General features: G+C 46.5%; 3 protein-coding genes across 6 annotated transcripts; 2 read left to right on the top strand and 1 right to left on the bottom strand.

The window, feature by feature from the left end:
- The first annotated feature begins 3,409 nt into the window (after nt 1-3,409).
- KMT5A (lysine methyltransferase 5A) lies at nt 3,410-17,231 on the top strand. Of its 3 annotated transcripts, none has more exons than XM_030460500.1 (8): nt 3,410-3,646; nt 3,972-4,066; nt 6,044-6,200; nt 7,588-7,804; nt 8,474-8,558; nt 8,863-8,922; nt 9,964-10,154; nt 10,562-12,798. In XM_030460500.1, exons 1-8 carry the CDS (start codon nt 3,637-3,639, stop codon nt 10,770-10,772), a joined length of 1,026 nt encoding a protein of 341 aa, XP_030316360.1. In that variant the 5' UTR covers nt 3,410-3,636; the 3' UTR covers nt 10,773-12,798. The 3 variants fall into 3 exon arrangements, with proteins under 3 accessions (XP_030316360.1, XP_030316361.1, XP_030316359.1); XM_030460499.1 differs by lacking the exon at nt 3,410-3,646 and adding an exon at nt 17,153-17,231 and having other exon boundaries at nt 3,836-4,066; nt 10,562-10,698; XM_030460501.1 differs by lacking the exon at nt 3,410-3,646 and having other exon boundaries at nt 3,824-4,066.
- On the bottom strand, nt 13,202-19,468 carry RILPL2 (Rab interacting lysosomal protein like 2). Of its 2 annotated transcripts, none has more exons than XM_030460504.1 (4): nt 19,212-19,468; nt 18,063-18,214; nt 15,322-15,426; nt 13,202-14,840 (listed from the first exon to the last, which is right to left on the bottom strand). In XM_030460504.1, the coding sequence occupies exons 1-4, from the start codon at nt 19,440-19,442 to the stop codon at nt 14,816-14,818; spliced, it is 513 nt and encodes a 170-aa protein (XP_030316364.1). In that variant the 5' UTR covers nt 19,443-19,468; the 3' UTR covers nt 13,202-14,815. The 2 variants fall into 2 exon arrangements, with proteins under 2 accessions (XP_030316364.1, XP_030316363.1); XM_030460503.1 differs by having other exon boundaries at nt 13,204-14,840; nt 19,104-19,468.
- A 146-nt stretch (nt 19,469-19,614) lies between these two features.
- SNRNP35 (small nuclear ribonucleoprotein U11/U12 subunit 35) lies at nt 19,615-21,989 on the top strand. The gene is made up of 2 exons (XM_030460502.1): nt 19,615-19,912; nt 20,323-21,989. The coding sequence occupies exon 2, from the start codon at nt 20,326-20,328 to the stop codon at nt 21,115-21,117; it is 792 nt and encodes a 263-aa protein (XP_030316362.1). The 5' UTR covers nt 19,615-19,912; nt 20,323-20,325; the 3' UTR covers nt 21,118-21,989.
- The last annotated feature ends 286 nt before the right edge of the window (nt 21,990-22,275 follow it).

The raw sequence follows: 22,275 nt of genomic DNA on the forward strand, positions 1-22,275 counted from the left end.
GTTCTCCCACCAGAGCTTCCTGGACTCCCCTAAGAGAATGAGGGGTGACAGGGTGGTGCAGTGCACAGGGCCATCTCTGCTGACCAGCCTGAGAATGCCCCACCTCTGGGGGTGTGCTGCCACTTGAGTTTTCCCTTGCAAATATTTTACAAGCTGATAATGTGAAATTTTCTGCTGCTAAAATCTAACAACACGTGAAAGCCAGATGGCTGCTTATGCTAGTTCTACATTTGCAAAGATCTTTTTAGCACTTCAGGCCTTCAAACTGACAGATTTTTGCTGGAAGGGACAGTCTTCCATTGAAATGTTCTCCCAGTTGTGTGAAGATAACGAAAATTGTTAAAAGTTCCAACCTAAAATTGAAGCTGACACACATGGACTGCAGGAAATAATGAAATCTGCTTAAAATGGTCAGTACCACTCATTCAATTTTTTATTTTTATTTTTTTTTTAATCGTTCACCAACAAGGATTAAAATAACAAATGCAGGATTTACAGATTTAGGCTGAGCTATTTAAAGACAGAGCAATGTTAATTAAACTGGCTTAAGTAATTCAGATTAATCAGTGATGCTGCAGACACTAAATGGAGAAAAAGACAACCAGAGTCTGGCCAGAGATGAGAAGAACAATTTAAACCAGCAGCTTCTGGCTCTTTAACACTTGAGATAAAGCCACAATGCAGGACAGTTCACATGTGGTGTGTCTAATCTAAGCAGCTCCTGGAGAGAAAGTGATGGGTTTGATGTCTTGAGTTGAAAAGCCAAGTTACCCCTCAGGCCTGGGAGGAGCATTTCTGATCATCCTGGACTGGGAGAGGTGAGTAACAGTGGCAAAGATGTTCCCTGAAATTAACACTTGCAGGGTTATCTGCAGGATGCCATTTCCTGGGGATTTTGTGTGTAACATATTTAGTGAGATCACTGAGGGGTTTTTGTTTTCAGAGCTGGGGTTTTTATTATTATTGGTAAACCATTTATTATGGTTTTAAAACCTCAAATCAGGACAGATACTATTCTGAATATATATATATAATAGATAATATATAATATGCAATATGTAATATGTAATATATAATATGTAATATATAACATATAATATATATCTACTCTGAATATAATTATATTTTACAACCTATGAAATGTAGACAGCACCTACTGGCATTTTACTATATGGCTTTACAACATAATGCTGCTCAGTGTAACAACAGTTACCCTACAACAGTTATCCTCAGGGTGTCAGGTTTATTTGCCCTCTAGCAGAGAGATGCAATGGCTGAGACACAAATTGTCAGGATTCCACCTTCTGAATCATTTGTGGGAATGTAATATTTATTTCATTGCAAATCTGGCAGGTGCCATGTGAGACCACTTGCGCTCACAGTTGGAAATATCAGCTGTGTCTTGGTACATTGGAAAGAAACTGAACTGCTGGATTCAAAGGTAGCCAGTCCTAAAAAAAAAAACACACTTTTTTTTTTTTTTAACTGGGTGAAGTGTTAATTTAGAACTAATTTTTTTTAATCTGAAGCTTTCCTTTCAGAGCAAATCCTGCGCCTTGCTCAGTAATTGTTCTTCCCTTCCCCCCCCAAACAATGTCACATTTCCGCATTAAAGCAGCGCTCTCAGTGCTACTGGAGATGATATTTAGGTCACTGGGTTTTAACTCTGGTGTTGGTGGGAGCCCTGCAGCTCCCTCTGGAGTAGAGCAGCCCCACAGCGCTTTCTTGTGTGCCCTGTGCCACGGTGACAGACGGCAGCGTCCTTTTTGGGGACAGCATTATAACTTCCCCTCGGTAGCGGGTTTTTTTTGTTTGTTTTCCCGAGGGAAAACTAAGGGGGTAAATCCAGCGTGTTTTGTTAATTCCCAGGGTGATCCCACCGTGCTTGTAGTTGGCGCTGACGTTGTTTTCTTTGTTGCTTCGGGAAGGTCATTCCTGAGCTTGCTTTGCCCTCTCGTGGCTGCCCGTACAGCTGCATTGCAAACTCGGCTGCTTTGTTTAATACACATCTATAAAATTAATATGAAAAATATCCAGCCCCCAATAGCTGAGCATAACCACGGTAGAGGTGTTTCCAGAGCTTTACCAGGACGTTAGGAACAGAGTTTCTCAATTACTGCGAGAAGGAAATCATCGCTGGTAATTTATGAGGCATTTTTTTTTCCCAGTCACATCCTATCTGTGTGAAAAAAAAAAAACAGCGCGAATTGGGGTGGAAAATTCAGCCCAGCGTCTGCCAAGGGCTGCAGCGTGCTCCTGGGGAGCTGGGTGTGCCTGCTGGGATGGAGGAGCTCCTGGACTCGGTGTCTGCTCCAGATGGCAGCTGGAGGTTGGCAGAGTTTACCACACCTGGTGGTGGTGGGGCTGTGCTGCCCTTTGTGCAATGTGGGTGCTCTGCCAGTGTCAACAGGAGAGAAGCAGTGGTGGTGATGCAGAGCTGGGAGCCTTCTGCCCCTTCTCCAAGTGCCCGTGTGTGCCAGGAGCTGTCGCAAAGCAGTGAGAGGGTGGACTGGAACACCTCCTCTCCTCTGCTGTCCTGTATTTGTGTCTTGTGGCAAGGGACAGCCCAAGAAGGACAAGCCTGTCCCTTCTGAGCCTTTCTTCCTGAAGCTGACACTGTGGTGTTGGTTTTAGTGTCGTTGTACTTTTTATCCTGTTGTTCTTCTTAAGGAAAGGGGTAGTTTTCAGCTGTGTGGCCACCCCACACAGGCTGATCCCACGGCTGGAAGATGCCCAAGATGCCACAGCTGCCTGTGGCTGGAGATGAGCCCTGTGTGGCAATTCCCTAATTCCCAAATGAAACCCACTCACAAAGGAGAACAGCACAGGAATCCCTGTGCCCTCTTGCCTCATCCCTGCTCTGCTCTGTGCAATCACACTTTGCTGATGGTGAGGCACAGGTACCAGGCCTGTGACCTTGTGCAACCTGACCCCGTGTCCCGGGTGTTGATGCTGCAGGCTGCTCCCTGCAGACAGTTCCATGGTGGTGCCACGATTTCACCACCCTTGTTGCAGAAGGGATTGCACAAGGAGGCCTTTGGTGCAACACACGAACATTATCTGTCTGCTGGGCAGGCTGTGAGGAGGGAATCAACAGACTGAAACTTCAACCTGGTGATTTAAACTGCGCATTGCACAAACCAGTCTGATGCACAGACCCATGAGCTCTGCGGAGAGGAGCAGGAGGGAGGCGGGATCGATACCGCCGGACCGGGCGGTACCGGGTAGAGGGGTTCGCCGCACCGGCCCCACGGACGGTCCGCCGGGACCCGCTCCCTGCGCGGCGTCCTCCCCACGTGGCGGGGCCCTGCCGCCGAAGGGCGTTTCCTCCCGGGCGGCCAATCACAGCGCCGGTTGCCCTTCGCACGGACCAATCAGCGCCCGGGGAGCTCGCATTTAAACAGTGCTCCCGGGAACAGCGACCCTCGGTGTGACAGGGAGAGGGTGGGGCGCGGCTCTGCGGGCCAATCGGAGGCGCGGAAGCGGTTATTGACAGGCGCTCGGTCCAATGGGGTTGCGAAGGGGAGCGCGGCATCTCCCCGCGGAGCGGTTGTTGTGGCGGGGGAGCTCCTCGGGGACCGCGGGGGCAGCCCGGGCGCGGGGACCTCCTGGCCGCGGGGCCGCGCCACCGCCACCATGGCGAGAGGTGGGCGGGCGAGGAGCGGGGAGGAGCGGAGCTGGGGCTCGGCGGGGCCAGCGGCGCGGTGGGATTTCGCGCAGCGCGGGGACCAGGCGGCGCCGTGCATCTCCGCGGAGTGGATGCTCCCCCACGGGAGGCGCGGGCTGCCGGGGCCGGCGGGACTCCTCCCCCGCGCGGTGTGCGCAGCTCGCCGGGAAGGGGCTGGGCCGCCGCGGCTCGCCCTGCCGCATCCAGCCCTTTAAACATGGCGCAGGCCGTGGCGGACGGGCGATGACCGCGGGCGGCCGCGCCGGACATGGCTCAGGCGCCGATCTTCCCCCCTTGCTTCTAGGGAAGAACATGCCCAAGACCAGGGCGGGCGGTGCGGAGAAGGCCAGTCCCGAGAACGCCGAGAGGAAGGGCCCCGGCCGTCCCCGGGCCGGTGGGGTAAGCGCTGCCCGGGCCTGGGCGGCGGATCGGGGCGGGTGGCTCCGGGGGTCTGCTGCGCCCTGCGCTTCTCCCCGCCGTGCGAGCGAGCGGAGTGCGGGATGTCCCGGCGAGCCCCGTGTCCCCGCGCGCCTGGCTTCTGGGATTTCTCGGGTCATTAAAAAATGGGTTAATATTAAGTGGAATCGGGTTTTTTCCGTGTGTCCCCCTGCCCTCCCGCAGCTGCCCTGCAGGCACGGGGCGGTGGCGGGGCTGTCAGCGAGCAGCCAGGGCCCAAGCTGGGCCATCCCTCCTTCTACCTTCCCAGTCGTGCGGTTCCGTGACAGGCAGCTGGCCGGGGTTGGCTGTCACTTTGGTTTTAAATTTATCGGGGTTTATTACCCCGGAAAATAATTGGAGTTTATTGAGTCAAATCCCAGAGCTCCTCGGCAGCTCTTCATGTGCTCTTCAGAGAAAATCTCTGCTCTCTGGGGTCTCAAGCCGGGCACAGACAAAGACGTGGCAGCCGGGGAGCCGCGAATGAGGGGAGGCAGCTGCATTGGGAAAATAATCGTTCCTTTCCTGTCAATGGTGAATCGAAAGGCAGAGGCTCTGTTGGCAGGTGAAATGGAGTGCTTTCCAAGCATTTAATCCTCAAAAGCCCCAGTTTTTTAAAATGAGCAAGTCTTGTGTTTCATAGGCCTTTCAGAAATATTGAGGGTCAGGGAGTGTCTGACTGACTTGCTTTTTTCTCAGGCTGTTGTACTAAAATCTTTAGTAAAGTGTATTTATGGACTAAGACTTGCGTCTTTCTCTGCTCTCATTTTGAGTGTAAATTATGTACACATTAAGTTGGTTGCTTAATATGTTAATTATTAAAATTATGTCTGCTTTATTTTTTAATGTTTGTGTGACATACACTGGAGTGTTTGTTCAGTCAGCTGTAGTTGAGCTTTTTTCTTTTTTTAACTAATGGGAACACTTGTGTGCTGTGCTTTTTGATAGAAACGAGTGCATGTTGTTTTTTGTTTTAACTGGCTTGCAGTCTCTTAAAATTGCTTTTAGTAGAATCAAACTGCAGCCAAGACAAACTCGTTCTGGCCAAATTGCATCTGCTTGTCCAGAAACTGAGGTTTCACAGCTGAAGTCTGTGTGCCCTGCACAGTCCAACTTGGTGAGGTGGCAGGAGACTGGAAGAGCAAAAGTGGCACAATTCCCCTAAACTTTGCTAAATTTGATACTTCTCACTGTTGATGTTCTTTGAGCCTGAGCCCGTGTACAACCCTCAATCTCTGAGGTGTTTGACTGTGCCTGACAGCTTTACCATTTCCCTGGCTGGGCACAGGTATTTTGTGAAATCTCTGGTGTTCCTTTTGCCATGTACAACTCTTATGCCTTATTTTATGAATTATAATTGATAAAAAGAGAGCACTGTTTAACTCGTAGACCTCACTGAGAGGTGTCACTGAAGGTAGGCTGTGCAAAGCTGATTGCTGACTTCTGTGTTGCTCAGTCGAACATGAAGTTACAGCAGTAACATTTGAAAGTACTCATGAGAGTGTTTTGCTAAGCTGTGAGGGGTATGTTTGCAGCTTGGGCGGTTTTTGCTGTGTTATTTGTATTTTTTTTTTTTTTTTTTTGTGTTGTACACTTTGGGCTGCCTTCCTCCTGAGGATCTCAGTGTTATTTTTTATTTTGCTAACATCAGAGTTCATACTGCGAAGCACAGAAGCTGGAGTTAGTTACAACTACCCACCCCATCCTGCCACGTTTCATGTAGAAGTCCTCTTGGACTGAGAGTTTGCATGAGTTCTCTGCATGGTCAGCACCATTATGTTTTTATTTAGTAGAAGCAGCAACAGCAGCAAAGATGTTGCAGTAAAACTGTGGAATTTGCATTAACACCCTCAGCTCTGGTCCTTGCAGTGGGTTGTAAGTACCAGCTTGATGTACCTGGCCCATCTCTGATGTACTGCATTTTGTCTGGCTCTGTTTTAGGAGAATGTGTTTATTGGTCAATCCAAAATCTACAGCTACCTGAATCCTAACAAAACTCCTGGTGCTCGCCCCCCACTTCAAGAAGAAAACTCTGTCATGTATCACGAGGTGAAATGTCAGGGCAAAACACTAAACAAAACCTTCAGGAAAGGAAATGGTAAGATTGCTCCTTGGATTGTTTGCCTCATTAAATGTGCTTCCCCCACCCTCAATTTGGAAACTTTATTACACAGACAAGAAGGCCTGGCAGTTCTTGCTCTCCTTGTCCCACAATTCTATCAGCAAACTGGGACTTAGCAGTGATGAGGGTGTCCTTAACCTATTCAAAACTTAGGTCATAGGTTTAACAAGCTTTTTTTTTTTCTTTTTCTGGCTATGTTTGTATTGTCTCTCTGGGTATAAAAAGCTAGTGTTTGCCTTGTCAGTATATCCTAATCTCCCTGCAATTCTGCTGCTACTCTGCTTTTTTCAGGTCAGCATTCAGCAGTTTACCTAATTTTTTGAGGGTCTGTTTTGTTATCTAAAACTGGCTTATTCTATAATTTGACTACTTTATGCTAATTTATATGAGGGCAACTCAAAGTCAAATCAGTAATGAGGGAGAGGTACTGGTAGAGGAAACAATTCTTAAATTTTCAGGATGAAATAAAGGCCTCGAGGAGGAGGAACTTAGGTTGTGGATGCTGAGTGCCAGGCTTTGTAGGTGCTTCATTGTAGTGGCTAAAAATGCAAATGTTCCATGACTTCATGGAGGGAGAGGAAAGCTTCCTTGTGTTCAGAGGTACATTTAATAACCTTTGTAATTTGTCAAATCATTTTGATGCAAACACTTCTAACAAGCAGGTGCTTTAAGTCCCTCTTGGCTCCTACTTTAGTGCTGCTCTTCTGACAAGAAAGCAAAGATAGCCTTAGCTCATCCCACTGCTGTGGTGTTGCTGCTGTGTTTCATTTCTGCAGTGAGACTGAAGCATCTGTCTCATCAGATGGGACTCTTAAACCTGGTGATTTCCTTTAAATAAAAACTTTACTCAGCTTTAAGCCATGCTCACCTACTTCTGAATCAGTTAGCTGGGCAGGAGGATTTGTTTGTACCAGGATGCATGGAACCAAACCTTGGTTGTGGGTGTGGTAGGGTTCTTGGAAGTGCCAGCCCTTTGCCTCCTGTGGATTTTGTCCAAGTGCTGCTGGCCACTTGGTACCAGCATCTGAGCTACTGATCACAGCTACAGAATCCTGCACTGAAGCTGCTGCATGCTCAGGTTTAGAAAACTCAGTTGCAAACTTTACATGAAAAAGCACTTGGGCTTTGTTTTACCCTTTCTCTGCTCACCCTCCCTCTGTACTGTGTGTACTGGAGCAAGGACTAGTCAGAAGCTGAGAAACAACCCATGTGGGTTCCAGCAGAAAGACATTGTGTCATTCCCTTCCTCTTTCTCCTGTTTGACAGGACTAGAAACTTGGACTAGAAACCTATAGAATTCATTTAAAGCACTCTGGTATAGATGGTGCTAAGTTCAGAGCCTTACTTCTTTTCCTGTCATCAGAAAAAAAGAACAGTGGCAATATAATTGAAGGTGCTATGAAACCAGAAGACCAGAAAGATAAAGAAGATGGGTGCAATACTGCAGTGCCTGACTCTGATCAAAACCAAGAAACTACAGAAGGTCAAAAGACCCCCCTGCCTTCTGACTGTGCTGATGAGGCCAATGCAAAGCCAGCTCAGACAAAGGTGGTTAAAGCAAAACGTGGACCAAGGAGAAAGTAAGTGACTTTTGGAATTGTAAAAGCTTTTCTCCTCTATGTTCTTTTGCACCAGGAGGCTTTGATCTGCATTTTTCCTTCAGAAGCTGCAATCAGACCTGTAATTAATGTTGCTGTGTTGCTCTTGGTTGCCTTTTTTTTTTAAGGAAATGGTTATTGGGTAGAACAAATCTTAAAGGAGGTTTCTTTGTTTTCTCAAGAATAACATGTTTGAAAATACAAAATAACACCCAAAGTATTTATTGACCTTGCAGAGCAAGCCCAGTATATTTTATCCCAAATTAATTACTTGATCACCTGTAGAAAAAGAAATTAATGAGGCATTAAGACCTACTTTTCTCTGGACAAATGGGAGCCTCTCTTGTCAGAAACAGGATACAAGATTAATTACTGTTGGAGGCTTCCTGGCTGAGCTGATAATCATGATACTGGAGTAATGTGACCTAACATTAATAAATTCCTTGCCCAGCAGTTTTCATGACCTGAATTTTAGCATGCCTTCTGGCAAGGCACACAGGGGGCTTCAGGTTTGTACTGTGACCTTCAGCTGCTTTCCACTGACGTCTCATTCTTGTTGCTAAGCTATTAGTATTACAGAGATCTCTGTCCAAGAGGTGTAACTTCTCCAACAGTCTGAAACATGTGTGTCCTCTGTTTCTTATCTCTCAGAACACAAGGAAGGACACCAAATCGAAAAGTGACAGATTATTACCCAGTTAGAAGAAGTTCCAGGAAGAGCAAATCAGAATTGGAGGTAGGGCTTCTTGTTAATATCATGAGTTATAACATTGCCAGTTAACTGAATGTTTGAGGAAGTGCACAGCTCTCTGTAAATGGTTTCCATTGGCCACATACAAATGGTATTCAGCACTGTGAGTGTTGCTGGGGACATTCTTTAAATTTGGAAATGCTGATCCAGTTTTTCTAGCACAGCATCTAGCTGCCTACCTATTTTGGGGTGCAGAAATCTGTTTCTCTGCCATTCAGTTTTGCTGTAGAGTAAGGTACAAAAGGTGCCAAAAATACCATGGTTTTATTTGTTCTTGTTTCCTCTGCAGACTGAGGAGAGGAGGAAAATAGATGAGCTAATTACAAGTGGGAAAGAAGAAGGAATGAAGGTAACTGCAATGCCAACCTGAGCAGCCATGGGCTGTGTTTGTCCAGGATGTTGCTGTCAGTCTGTTTAAGCAGGAAGTAGCAGTCTCAGAACTGCTGCAATTCCTCAACAGTAAGATGAAAAGTGCAGCAAAACTGGAGCACACTTTCTTTCCTTTTGGATGGGCAATATTTGGCTATGGAGAACCATGTACATGCATCCTCTGTCATAAATATTGAGGGTACTGTATAGTCTGTACTGAAATGCTCTTGAAAATGCACTTGTCTCCCTTTAGGATCTCATTTCTTGTGTTAGCTTTCAGAAATGGGGTCAGAGCATCTGAACTGCCATGAATTACAGAGGTAATTCATGTATGGTGACAAATCCTCTTCACCTGTTTACAGCCAGTGGCTGTGGGTCTTCATTATGCCACTTGGGGTAATTAAATTCTCCTTCCACTGCTAGCACATAGTACTTATTGGGATGCAGTGCTTATTGCTTGGGTTACTCTGTCTAGAATTTAAAGGAGCAATGGCTGCTGGGAGTGCAGAAGAGCTGTGGTTCTAGAAAAGCAGTAATCTGCAGCCAACATTTATGCTGGTGATGATAGAACTTCCTTAGAGCTTTCCTATTTATAGGGGGTGGCAGGAGTAACAACATGTCCTGGTGGGTGATAAATGTAACTTCCATGATCAGTCTTTCTGTTCCTTTAACTTTTTAACCTGTCCATACTATTGGTGCTGCTGCACATGAAATGGAAAAGCTTGCTGCCTCAGCTTAAGGCAGCTTAAAGATAAAACATAGGTACCTCTTCTCTGTGTACCATTTATTTAAAGCCATTCTTAGTTCTTTCACTAGAAGTCTTTGCATTAAAATTGAGGTGTATCTCAAACTCATCCTCTGTTTCCTCCACAATGCTGTGCTTTGTGCTTCTATAGCTTTCCAGTGCACACAGATCCCCTGCTGTCACATCTCTAATAACAAACCATTTCCTAGGAAACAGCATATTTGCAGCCATGTAAATACTTTAATTTCCCAGCTGATTTTCTTTTCAACTCCACAGATTGATTACATTGATGGCAAAGGGAGAGGAGTGATTGCTACAAAACAGTTTAATCGAGGAGAGTTTGTAGTTGAATATCATGGGGATCTCATAGAGATCACTGATGCTAAAAAGAGAGAAGCTGTGTATGCTCAAGATCCATCCACAGGCTGCTATATGTACTATTTCCAGTACCTCAGCAAAACATACTGGTAAGCTTCTCTGCCCTTAAGTGTGATAGCTGAATGATAGAGGCTTTGAATGCTCCTAAATCTCTCCTTGTTTTCATGCAAAACTTTAAAAAATGGAAGCAATGAATTAGGAAACCTTCTTGGAGTCTCTGAGAGCCTCCTGTCCCTCTGGGCTTGAAAGGGAAGTGACTCAGTGCCCTCATCTCTGAGTACAGACAAGGTGTATGGAGAGTTCCACCTGCTGGGATGAGACTTCTAGGTCTGCCATGGACTTCAGATTTATCCCCTTATAAAATTATCTGCCTTTCCTGAGCTGCAAGGGTTTTATTTGGAAAACAGTGTGGACAGACTCTCTGGAAGAGAAACCTTTCCTTCAGTTGTCTTTGCATGATGTGCAGCAAGGCTGCTTTCTGTTCTTGTCCTTTCAGTGTTGATGCTACGAAAGAGACGAATCGTCTGGGGAGGCTGATTAATCACAGCAAATGTGGTAATTGTCAGACAAAGCTTCATGACATTGATGGGGTGCCTCATCTCATCCTGATAGCTTCCAGAGACATTAAAGCAGGTGAAGAACTGTTGTATGACTATGGAGACAGAAGCAAAGCTTCCATTGAAGCTCATCCGTGGCTGAAACACTAATTCACTTTCTTTGTCTGGAGTTCTTTTGGGGTTTTTTCTTTTTTTTTCTTTTTTTTTTCTTTTCTTTTTTTTCTTTTTTTTTTTTTAACTGCTCTACAAGGAGTCAGTGGATTTTTGTTTTTTTATTTTTTTTTTTGTGTCCTCACTTCCCTCAGCTTTCTTATTGGACTGCTTATGGTGTTCTGAGCTCCTCAAAAATGTCCTTTTTGCTTTGCAGTATTTAAATACCTATTACAGTTTTCCAGGCAGGCTCAAATAGTGGATCTTGGATTGCCAAAACTTGCATCATGAAAGGAAGCTCCCTAAAATTTGAATGGTTCTTTACAGTGACCAGTGCCACTTGAGCATGCAGTCAAAGACTTGCACAGAAACTGAATCACTGGGGCTGTGATTCTGCTTTTTCAAGGAAATCTCATGCTCCACTCTGTGTGGTGATGAACTTGGCAGCAGCTTTGTGACAGGAGATGTATTCTGTGCTCTGACTTGTACACCTGGTGGCTCAACTGCTTGTCAGGCTGCTGCTTACAGCCTGGGCTTCTCTGAGGTGGATGCTACTGTTCTCAAATTATCTGGGGTAGGGAACCAGTTCTTCCAGTGTCGTGTATCATGTAAGCAATGAACTTTAAATGTACTGGTGCTGAGGGAAATGGATGGTCAAACTGGCTGCTTTCTTCAGAGGAATGACTCCAGGCCAAATGAGGCTGGGTTTTGGTAGACTGGGTTGATACTGGTTAGAAATGTGAAGCTAAAACTTCACAGCAAGAATCAATGTTTGACATATTTTCTCAAATTTAAGATGGTACCTTTTTATCATTGATGGCTGATTCTTGGAGTTATCTCCCAGAGGATTTTAAGGAAGTAAAAGTAAGAGCCCTCTCCAAAAAACCTTTCTATTACCTTCCTATGCTAAAATAGCCACACCAGAAGCTATTTATTTACTGTGAATGCTTGAAGTAGAGCATAGCAGTTCCAAAAATAGGAGTCCTCTTCATCTGCAGCTTCAAACTGTAGTGATGGAGTTCATGCAATGAAGAAAGTAGATTCCTTATTGCCTGGTCCTGTAGGTCAGTCCAGCATGGTCTGGTCCCACTTTCTTTAATGGGAGTTGAGTGCATCTTGCAGATGTTTGTGAAGTTACTGTTGGAGAACCCACATCTGTGATATAGGCAGGCAATACAATGCAGGTCCTTTATGTTAAAGATGAATTCTTACCAGTTGGAATTTTTGCCAAGGCAGGCTTGGCATGTGTGTGTAGGTGAAAATGGCTGTGAGCCATCAGCCACACTTGCTGCTGGAAGGTGTCAGCAAGGGATCTGTGGCTCTCTTAGTGTCTGTTCCTCATGTCTTGAAGGCTGCTGCTGTTCCAGCTAATGCCCTCTAGGACAATCCTCTATGCTTGCCTATGTGATAGGTCAAATTAGCAACAACATCCTGGTTGGATGCTCCAGCAGCAAGGGAGGTGGCTTAGTGATGTATTTTTTAAATTAAAAACTTGAAGACAATGTCTCTGTAAAATAAAGAATATATTTATTATTGATGAAGTGGCTGCTATAGTACCTGTCTCCATTGCAGATCATTTGGAAAGAAAGCTGTGAAAATCATTAGCTATAAATGCTTTATATTTACTCACTTAACATGAGGCAAAAGCTCATCAGGGACAGCCTGTGTATTTTCAGCATTTCTGAAGAATTAACTGGAGACCTGTTACCTTGCAGGTACTGAGTTACAGGTGAAGCTTTGGCTGACTTCTTGAGTTGGCACTGATTTTTCTTTGGTCTCAGTAACAGAGACTCCAGCAGTGTACAGTGTCTGGTTTAACTAGAGCACTTCCCTTAAGTCAAAATTGGAATTATTATTATTTTTATTATTTTATTTAAACATTTGCTTGGTCTTTATCAGGTCAAATAGCTTAAAACCTCTGTTCTTCCTACTTTACATAAAAAGAAAATTGTTTTCTCTGAAATGCTTTACTGGTAATCAAGTAGCACTGCATCGGAAGATGGAAATAAAGCTGATGTTGCACTGAGAATGTATCCTTTTACTTTTCTAGGAATTGAGATATATATATATATGTATATCTCAAAATACTTTTCACAGAAACATGCTGTTTGGTTTTCTATCCCTGTGCCCTACAGGTTTCATCTCCTAACATGGTGTAAAGCAGTTACCAGGGAAAAGATACCCTTGGTTTGGGAGTTGAACTGCTTTGGTCAGGTTGCTGTAACAGGACAGTAGCCAAGGAATGTTGCCCCTTTTCAGAGAGAAGCTTTGCAGCTCACTTGTGTTAGATGCACATGTGATGGTTCTAGAAAAAGGCTAGCCCAAAAAAGAGTGAGGTGAGGTGCTCTCCTCACTCTCCTCTCTGCTTTAACTGGTGAACTCTCACTTTTTTTTTTTTTTTTTTTCAGAGCATCTTAACCAGTAAACTGAAGAGGAAAATGCAGCTTTCATTGTCTCCTTCCACAAAATGCAGAGTGGCCTAGGGCCATGTTAGTCTCCTGTGCCTCCGTGGCAGGTTGTTACTTTTGCACAGTTTTGTTTAATCTGCACAATTCATTGCCTGAAGTTGTTTCAGTAAGATTCAGTAGTGATTAGTGTGTGTTGGGGCTTAATTTCCCCTAATTTTTTAAGGAGATTGAAAAACACATCTCTGGATAAATCACAAAATAGGATGGAGTTCATTTTGAATTTTTCTCCAAACACAAAGCCTCTGCTAAGGAAATGTAGTAAACTTCCTTCCCTGCTACCATGCTCAAGAAAACACCTTGTAGGGCCATGTCCAGGGCTTATTATTAGTATTTTGAAGGTAGAAAATTGAGTTTAGGAGTTGTGTGTCCTGGCTAAACCAGCTGCTTAGGTCAGACATCTTTGTTGCATTGCAAAGGCAAAGCTGATAACAAATTCTCTCAGAAAGGAGGCTGCAGTTCTGCCTTCTGACAAACCACATTCACACTCTGCATCTCAGCAGATGTCTGAAGTGTCCTATATTTTTCATGCTGCTAGGTTCAGAGCCTGCTTTCAGTTCTGAAAAGAATGAGAGCATCATTTGATACCTGTCACTGCTCCTTTTATGTCTGTTCAGCCTTTCCTCTGGAAATTCTACTGCTCTAAATGTGGAACCTAATTGGTACCTTTCAAGCTTATTTTTATACTCCTCTGTTTGCCCTATCTGCATTCCACTCGTGATAAATCTCATTCCTTGTGCTAACACCCAGCTAGTGACAGCTGCCTGAAAGAACAGAGGAAATGAAAAACACAACTGTACCACAGGAGACCTTTAGCTGTCAGAAATTAAATATTTGCATCTGTTCCAGCTTAAGTATTTAATCTGCACCTCTGAAAAGACATCAGTCCTTCAGGTGGGCAGAGCAAGATGCAGCAGCTTTTCTTCCCTTGCTGAGCTTTACTTTTTCATCTCAACCCCAAACAGCCACTCCTCTTATCACCTCCCAACTGCATTTTCCTTTGGTGGGATGGGGTGTGAGAGGTTTCTGCCTGCTGCTGTCTGTGGATGGCCCAGCAAAGAAACACACACAGCACAAACCAGTGCTGGGGTTTTCTTCACACAGTTCTTGAGTTGGTGCAAGATAATTGCTTTGCCACATAAGAGCTGTGGGGACTGCAGTCTGAATGAGTTCCTCCTTCCCAGCACTTCTTGATAAATGCACTTTTGGGATGAAGCTCTTCAAAGTATCTTCATCTTGGAAAATCATCTGAATTTTGATAGGTGGGCAGGATAATTAAGTGGTAGTACAGATCATCAGATTCTTTTAATAAGAATAAAAACCACCTTTGTATAAACTTTTATTCTCTACAGGTAGGTAATGGCTGTCTGGACTCTAAAGAAATACAAAAAGTATATGTCTTAAACAGTTTCTAAGAAAGCAAAGGAAAATCTGTTCTGAAAAAATATGATACAAGGCAGCTGAGGTTGCTTATTCTCTACAATAAGTGATGCTTTTTCTTCCAGCTGACTCCTCTTGTGCCTGAGAGTTCCTAAGAGTGTCATTTCTGAGCAGAAGTGGTTAAGCCCTTGAGGATGCTCATTTTCCATGCTTAAAAGAGAACCTAAAAAAAAAAAAAAAAAAAAAAAAAAGACAACAAAAAGGAAACAATAATGTACAACTGGAAAAGAAGGAACAGGCACCAAGATGTCCCTGTCAATATGTTCTGCTATTTTGGGAACTTCAGGGACAAAGCCTGAGCTTGTGGGTACTGCATACAGCTGTTTCATACAATGTCAATAAAGCTCCAGGGAGAGCTGCTCTGTTCCCACATCAATCTTCACGTGCTAGCAGGGGAGGCATTGCATAGTTTTGTTCCAAAATGCTTATTTTTCCTAGGAAAAAGTGACGCCCTGGTGGTGGTTGCCTTCCTGTGGAGTGCTTTTTTTCTGCAGGAAAGATTTTCTCTTGTTTTAATTTTACAGAGAGAGGAAAACAACTTCCAGCCAACTAGGCCAAAGTTCAGAATTCACCCCTGGAGTCACTGAGTATGAAGCTTCCCCTATTCTCCCACATTCTGCCAAGAAAGATGCAGACAAACTTACAGCCGTTTGATAATTGTCTTCTCTTCATTGTTCTTGCTCGTTCCAGGGCCACTGCCTTCTTTTTCCAGTTCCTCAGTTTGGTCCTTTTTCTGTGAGATAATTCCACTGGGAAAAGAAGTGGTTTTGTTTATTTTTGGTGCCTGGATGGCACAGCTCTCCCTGTTAAACCCTTCCCTGGCCAGCCTAGGACATGGCTGAAGAGGTGTTCACAGGACAGGGATGACAGCCTGCCCTGTTTCTTTAACAAATTGCTCTTATTTTCCTTAAATACTGCAATGTAATTTTGTTTAGGCTGTGCTTTCATGAGAAGAACACTAAAAAAGGAGCTGACTTTGCCATATAAGAATGGCAACTTGTCATGGGAGGGAAAGGGAAGTGTAATTCCAAGTTGGATTTGTACACAAGTCCAAGGGTAACAGGAGGGTACAGGAACAAGTGCTGAGTTTTCTGCACAGGTGGATCTGTGGCACCCCCAGTGCAGCCACAAAGGTGCTCACCATGCACCTGGGAACAGATGGGAGAATCCCAGCTTCCCTGCAAGGAGGTGGCTGTTCCTCCTCCCATCCTACAGAGGAGAAAAAAGAGGCTTTGCCTGAGCTGTAGATTTTCTCAGCCTACTTTGACACTGGTTAACTCCACAAGGTTGCAAGTGCCTACTTTAGGCAAAAGCTTCAGTTTTCCCCAAGGATGTTTCCCTGCTTGGAATCAGGTTAGATGTTACCAGCTTGCACACTGTGTTATGTTTTCACAGCATGCCAAGTTACTCTCCTGAGCAGACCTCATTTATCCTGAAAGCTGAAAGGATCAAAGCTTGTGACAGCTGAAGGCTGAAAGCAGCAAAGCAACACTCATCTAGACCTTGGAAATAAAAATACAATAAAGGATCTAGAAACTGGTGTGATATCAGGTATGGGATAATTCTGAGGGAGATTTTTCTTTAGGAGAAATGAGATTGAGTTGTTGGTGACACTCCAGCTCCCCAATATCTGCACAATAACTCTGAAATCTTCCATCAGTCATTTTAACCCATTCTCTACAAGGATGTCAGTTACCTTGTGCTGTATGGATCTTCCAATACACACAACAACATATTTTTCCTCTCCTCCTGCACAATTACTCTGTTATAATTAAGATTTTATGTGAACGTTTAAAGGGAGGATGATTACTTGTTTAAGCTGCCTGTACAAGGAGATAACACAGAATTACTTGAAATGAAAAGCAGCTTTGACACACTCTAGGTGCACAGCACTGGGACTTAACACAAAAATTGAAAACATTCACACTGTTAATCTTTAACTTGCCCTCTCTAAGCTGTGTAACACAGCTGGGAAATCAAAGTCAGCAGAGGCAGGGAGCTGGTGCCTCACAGTGCTGTTGGGCAGTTTGTACTCTGATTTATTGGATTTCACTTCAACTTCTTGCCTTAACCTGCCTGCTACAGACATGGCAAAGGGTGACCTTACTGTAGCAAAGAGGTTGTTGCTGAGATATCTCAACTGAAATCTAATGTGCTCAACCATTTATGCTTAGATTAAGAAGCTGTTTCTTCCCCCAGAAGTTTATAATGCAATCTGATTGAGGAGGAACAGGCTGGGAGAGAGCAGCCCTGGAGGTAAATCACCCTCAGGTGAAGCAAGGCCCTTCATGCATCCCACCCCATGGCTCACACATCTTGTTCCTTTCCAGAAAGACCAAAATCCTCCTCTGAGAGCACTTGTTCTGCTCTGTTCAAGTGCCTTACACAACACTGTTGGCAGTCTTAAAAAAAAAAACAACAAAACCACAGCTGATCTTGGATGATGCTGAAAGGGCTGAATATTCTGCTTTCCAGATCAATGCTGTACCCCCCATGGGAGCAAAGAACAGCTGATAGTGTCTCTGAGAGCAAGCTGAAGGAGGAGGAAGGAAATGTTGACTAAAATTGAGATGGAAACCCCCGTGCTCTTTGGTATGTAGTGTGGCCTTAGAACAGTGTGTGTGCAGCTGCTGTGACTGCATGAGAACCCAGCCTGCATGTGGCATGGGAGTAACTGTACAATTGTAGACTGTGAACTGCACAGAATAAGAGAGAGTTAAGTTTTAAAATGATGTTCATAGAATCATAGAATTGGCTGGGTTGGAAGGGACCTCAGAGATCATCAAGTCCAACCCTTGATCCACTCCCCCCGTGGTTCCCAGCCCATGGCACTCAGTGCCACATCCAGGCTCTTTGGAAATATCTACAGACACAGAGAATCCACTACTTCCCTGAGCAGCCCATTCCAATGCCTGATCACCCTCTCCAGAAAGAAATTCTTTCTCATCTCCAACCTAAACCTCCCCTGGCACAACTTGAGACCCTTTGTGCCCTCTTGTCTTGCTGAGAGTTGCCTGGCAAAAGAGCCCAACCCCCCCCTGGTTCCAACCTCCTTTCAGGGAGTTGCAGAGAGTGATGAGGTCTCCCCTGAGCCTTCTCTTCTCCAGGCTGAACACCCCCAGCTCCCTCAGCCTCTCCTCGTAGGATCTGTGCTCGAGCCCCTTCACCAGCCTGGCTGCCCTCCTTTGGACCTGCTCCAGGACCTCAATCTCCTGCTTGAACTGAGGGACCATCTATTGCATAGATACCATCATTCCCCCCAGTTTTCTTTGCTCCTGGGAGCACAGATGTCTCTTACATGTCTGGATAGTGCCTTGCCCCATCCAGGTAACCAAACCTGCAGTGCTCTGACGTGGTAAACTCCCCAGACAAGAAGTGATGATACCTCTTGTAGCACTGTAGCTCCTCTTGCACTACCAGAAGCTGAGCTTTCAGCTGGTTACGTTCTTGCAACACATCTCGCAGCTCCTGCAAGGTGAACCGGGGGCGATTTGGGTCTGTGAGGTCTATTATCACTTTGTCAGGTCCAAGGCTGAGCTGTAAAACAAACAGTGGTGGTCATGAGCTTGTAACCTCTCTAAATTAGGGCACTCTGAGTAAAAAAACATTCTGAATTTTATGTAGCAATTCTTATTGAACTTGGGTCAGTTCATGACTATCCTGAGTTCTTCCTTGCAGTTGTTTTTCATGTTATTTTTTCATTCCCTTGGTTCCTGTACTTCCCAGCCAAGTAAAGCACCCAACTGTGACAGACTCTGACCCAAGTCAAAAGCACTTTCTGTCCCAAGGAGTTTGCAATCTGCTTTGCTGAGAAGCTGCTTTTATCTGCTGTCCTGATGATGCTTTAGCAATGTCTGATGTCACACCAGAACTGTGGCAGAGAGGCAAGAACTGAATTTGCATTCCTAATTTAAAACCTTTGTGGTAATGGCTTTTTCAGCCACAGGCAGCAGTTTCCCTTGCACAGAGCAACAAAGCTTTAGCTTTGATTTGTTGCATAAATGGAAAATTGTCTTTATGGGGACAGAGCTGTACAAGGGGGGATTTGTACTGTGTGAAACTCTGCCCGTGTGTGTCTGAACCCTGCAAGTGCTGAGCTGAGAGCGTGGTTGGAGTCACTGCAGCCATGCAGGAGCGAGGGATGCACCAGCCCTGGAGATCTCAGCACTGGAACGAGTCCAAGGGTGGCTACAGAGTTGAGAAGCAAACTTGGAGACTCCTTCTGCTGCGGTAAAACAGAGACTGTCGCGGCACAAGTATCCTCCGACCCATCTGGTGTTAGCGTGGGTTTCACGACCCGCACGTGGCCGAGGGGACAAGGCCACCATCTCCGTTGCTAACGGGGCCTCTGCAGCGTGTGGCCGCCCCGGCAGCCGCCGCCAGCCCGGGCAGGCAGGGGGGTGCCCTCCGCGGCCCCGGCACCCACCTGATGGGCGCTGGCCCGGGGCCCCTCTCCCCGCAGCATCTCCAGCTCCCGCCGCAGGCTGTCCCGCTCCAGCCGCAGCTGCTCCTCGGCCAGGCTGCTCTCGCTCACCAGCGCTTCCAGCATCTCCAACACCCTCACGATCCTGAACTGCAGCCGGGACAGGGCGGCGGGCACCGTTGTACCGGCGCTGAGCTGCAGCAGGTCCCGGCCCACCACGGAGGAGATGTCATAGACATCCCCGACCGTCAGCTGGAAGGGGCTCTTCTCCAGAGCCCTCTCCGGACCGCCATCATCCTCATCTTCCTCCTCTTCCTCCTCCTCCCCCCGGCCCCGTTGCATGCCCGCCGCTGCCTTCCTTCCCCGGGGGAGGCCGGGCCGGGCGGTGCTGCCGGCGGGGCCCGAGGGCGGAGTGAGCCCTCCCTCCCTCCCCCAGCGGTTTCCATGGCGGAGGCCGCTGCCCGCCCCGTCCCTTCCCCTCAGGAGACACCCCCGCCCCGTCCCGCCCCCGGTAACGGCACCGCGGGGGGAGAGAGGCGGGGAACCTGCCCGGGGCTGGGCCCGGCACCGGGCCGGGCTGAAGTAAACGCATCCACCGCTCCTCGTCCCCACATTCGCCAAACGCCGTGACCGAGCGCCTCAGGGGGCTCCCGGGAGTGGGACCGAGGGGACTTAGCGAGGCCTCTGCTTCGGGGACGGGGAAAAGGGGGTAAAACACCGAGCGGCGGGGACCGGCTGCCTCAGCCCCGCCGGGACCTGGCGAATCGGCCTCTGCCGACGGGAAGAGCCGCGTTCCCGCTGCAAAGCGTGAGGTGAGCGGCGGGCGGGCACGGGTCTCGGGACGGTGGGGTCCCCGTGGGGTCCCCGTGGGGTCCTGGTGAGGTCCCGGTGGGGTCCCGGTGGGCGCGGAGGACGGGGGGGTGAGGGGAGCAGGGCCGTGGGGCCCCTCTAAGGCGAGGGGAACCAGGCAGGGCTGCGAGGCCTGGACTGGCCAAGGGGCCCCTTTCGGCAGGGAGAGAAGAGGCCGCGGGCTCCCTCAGCCGAGGGCCCAGGCGCCTCGAAGGGTGTAAAAAGAATACTGTCGGTTTGTGTAAGTTTGTAAAAGTTTTTCTATATATATAGAGAGAAGTACTATACAGCAGTGCAGAAAGTGCTTCTTGCCCTCCCTGCTCTGCTCCCTACGGTTCCCGTGGGTCTGTGGGATCCCTGTTTTTTCCTACAGACGATGACTGACTGGGCCCCCATAGCCAAGGAGTATGACCCCCTCAAGGCCGGCAGCATTGATGGCACCGATGAGGAGCCCCACGACAGAGCCATCTGGAGAGCTATGTTGGCACGGTATGTACCCAACAAAGGGGTTACAGGAGATCCTCACCTCACCCTGTTCGTAGCAAGGCTCAACCTGCAGACAACAGAAGAGAAGTTAAAGGAGGTCTTCTCCCGGTATGGAGACATCAGAAAGATCCGACTGGTTCGGGACCTGGTCACAGGATTTTCCAAGGGTTATGCATTCATTGAATACAAAGAGGAACGTGCTCTCATGAAGGCCCACAGAGATGCCAACAGGTTGGTTATTGACCAGCATGAAATCTTTGTGGACTTTGAACTGGAAAGAACTCTCAAAGGATGGATTCCTCGAAGGCTCGGAGGTGGTTTTGGAGGAAAAAAAGAATCCGGGCAGCTGCGGTTTGGAGGACGGGACAGACCCTTCAGGAAACCCATCAATTTGCCAAATGTGAAAAATGATTTCTATGGAGAAGGATCAGCAGAAAAAAGAAACTGGTCTCGTGAGGGAACAAGGGACTGGAGAACCAGGGACCGAGACCATGACAGGAGCCGGGACAAGCGATGGCCGGAAAGGGAGAGGTCGTGGGCTTGGGGTGAAAGTGAGAGAGACTCCAAAGAGGAGAGGAGCAGAGGGAAGGAGAGGAAAGAGAGAGACAGGAAGGACAGGGATAGAGACAGGAGCAGGGAAAGAGACAGCAAGAAACAAAGAGATGATGATAAGCATAGGTAGGTGACTGCGTGTTGTTGGAGTGTGGTGTCTGCTCCTCCATCCAGCTGCAGATGCTGCCTCCAGCTTGGGGCTGTGAGCAGCAGTCCCAGAACAAGGAGCTGTGCTGTTACTTGTGCCTGTGATTCTCTCCTGCTAGCAGCTCTCTGCAGTTTGGTTGCTAATGCATTGTTCTTCAGAGAAAATAAACTTTTGTATTAATGTTCTTTAACGGGTGAATGCTGCAAGAAATGTCTGAGCCTGAGTAGCCACCCCGTTTGATTCCCTTCTGGCTGCCTTGAGTGGAGTTCATGAGAGAGCTCTGTATTTATTATTTATGGCTCAGATGCCTGCACACATCTAGTGAGACAAATGCCCTTGATGAAATTATCACTTGTTGAAGAAACAGCATTGAAGTAGCACTCTGTCTGCACAGGGTTTAAATCTTGTTTTGGACACTGGGCTCACTGCTGGTTGGAGTTGAGTTGGGGAAAACAGAGAGGGAAGCACCTCCTTTTTTAGAGCTAGGATGTGTATATCCAGACACATCTTCCATGGAGGAGCTTACAGAAGAGGCTCTGTTGCACTTGTTGTCATCATGAGCCATTCATAAATATTTGTTAATTATTTTAAACTATTTTGTCAGCATTTGAATGGTCCTATCTTTAACCCAGTGTGAGGCTTTATTTCCTTGAAGAGTTATACAAGGCTTTCTCAGGTGAAAGAATACAGACCCATGTGCTGCATCCCCAAGAAGAGATGATATTAACTTTCCACAACAACAACAAAAAAAAGGACACAAGTCTTGCAGAAATACTTGTTTTTCAGAAATATTTATTAAACTGTTAAAATGATTTACTGCCCAACCAAAAAAAAAATCCAAACAAAAACCCAAACAGAAACAAAATAAAGAACAAAAACAACCCAAAAAGACTTCAGTGATCCTGCACTCTGCAGACAGGATTGTTACACCCCTTTTCCTAGAAGCAGATTTTTACTTGATTATTGAGAAATGATACATGACAGATTTTCAGGTCTCTCCACAGTCTCCCCTAAATGCCATCCTTCCCAGTGACACCTGGAGTGTATAAATTCAGCATTTTTAGCATAAGAACGAGGGGCAAAGTGGTTAATGCTGGCAGGTCAGGAGTAATTAATTGGGTTTTTGAGGTAATGGGCTAC

The sequence above is a fragment of the Calypte anna genome, chromosome 15 (genome assembly GCF_003957555.1).
Source record: "Calypte anna isolate BGI_N300 chromosome 15, bCalAnn1_v1.p, whole genome shotgun sequence".
Lineage (NCBI taxonomy): Eukaryota > Metazoa > Chordata > Aves > Apodiformes > Trochilidae > Calypte > Calypte anna.

Coding starts and splice junctions, on each gene's coding strand:
- KMT5A (XM_030460501.1), top strand. CDS start 3,911: ATGACCGCGGGCGGCCGCGCCGGACATGGCTCAGGCGCCGATCTTCCC. Junction 8,559..8,862: donor AGAGCAAATCAGAATTGGAG/GTAGGGCTTCTT, acceptor TTTCCTCTGCAG/ACTGAGGAGAGGAGGAAAAT. Junction 10,155..10,561: donor TACCTCAGCAAAACATACTG/GTAAGCTTCTCT, acceptor TTGTCCTTTCAG/TGTTGATGCTACGAAAGAGA.
- RILPL2 (XM_030460503.1), bottom strand. CDS start 19,442: ATGCAACGGGGCCGGGGGGAGGAGGAGGAAGAGGAGGAAGATGAGGAT. Junction 15,427..18,062: donor GAGCTACAGTGCTACAAGAG/GTATCATCACTT, acceptor TTCTTTTCCCAG/TGGAATTATCTCACAGAAAA. Junction 14,841..15,321: donor AAGACAATTATCAAACGGCT/GTAAGTTTGTCT, acceptor TTTTTTTTTTAG/GTTCTCTTTTAAGCATGGAA.
- SNRNP35 (XM_030460502.1), top strand. CDS start 20,326: ATGACTGACTGGGCCCCCATAGCCAAGGAGTATGACCCCCTCAAGGCC.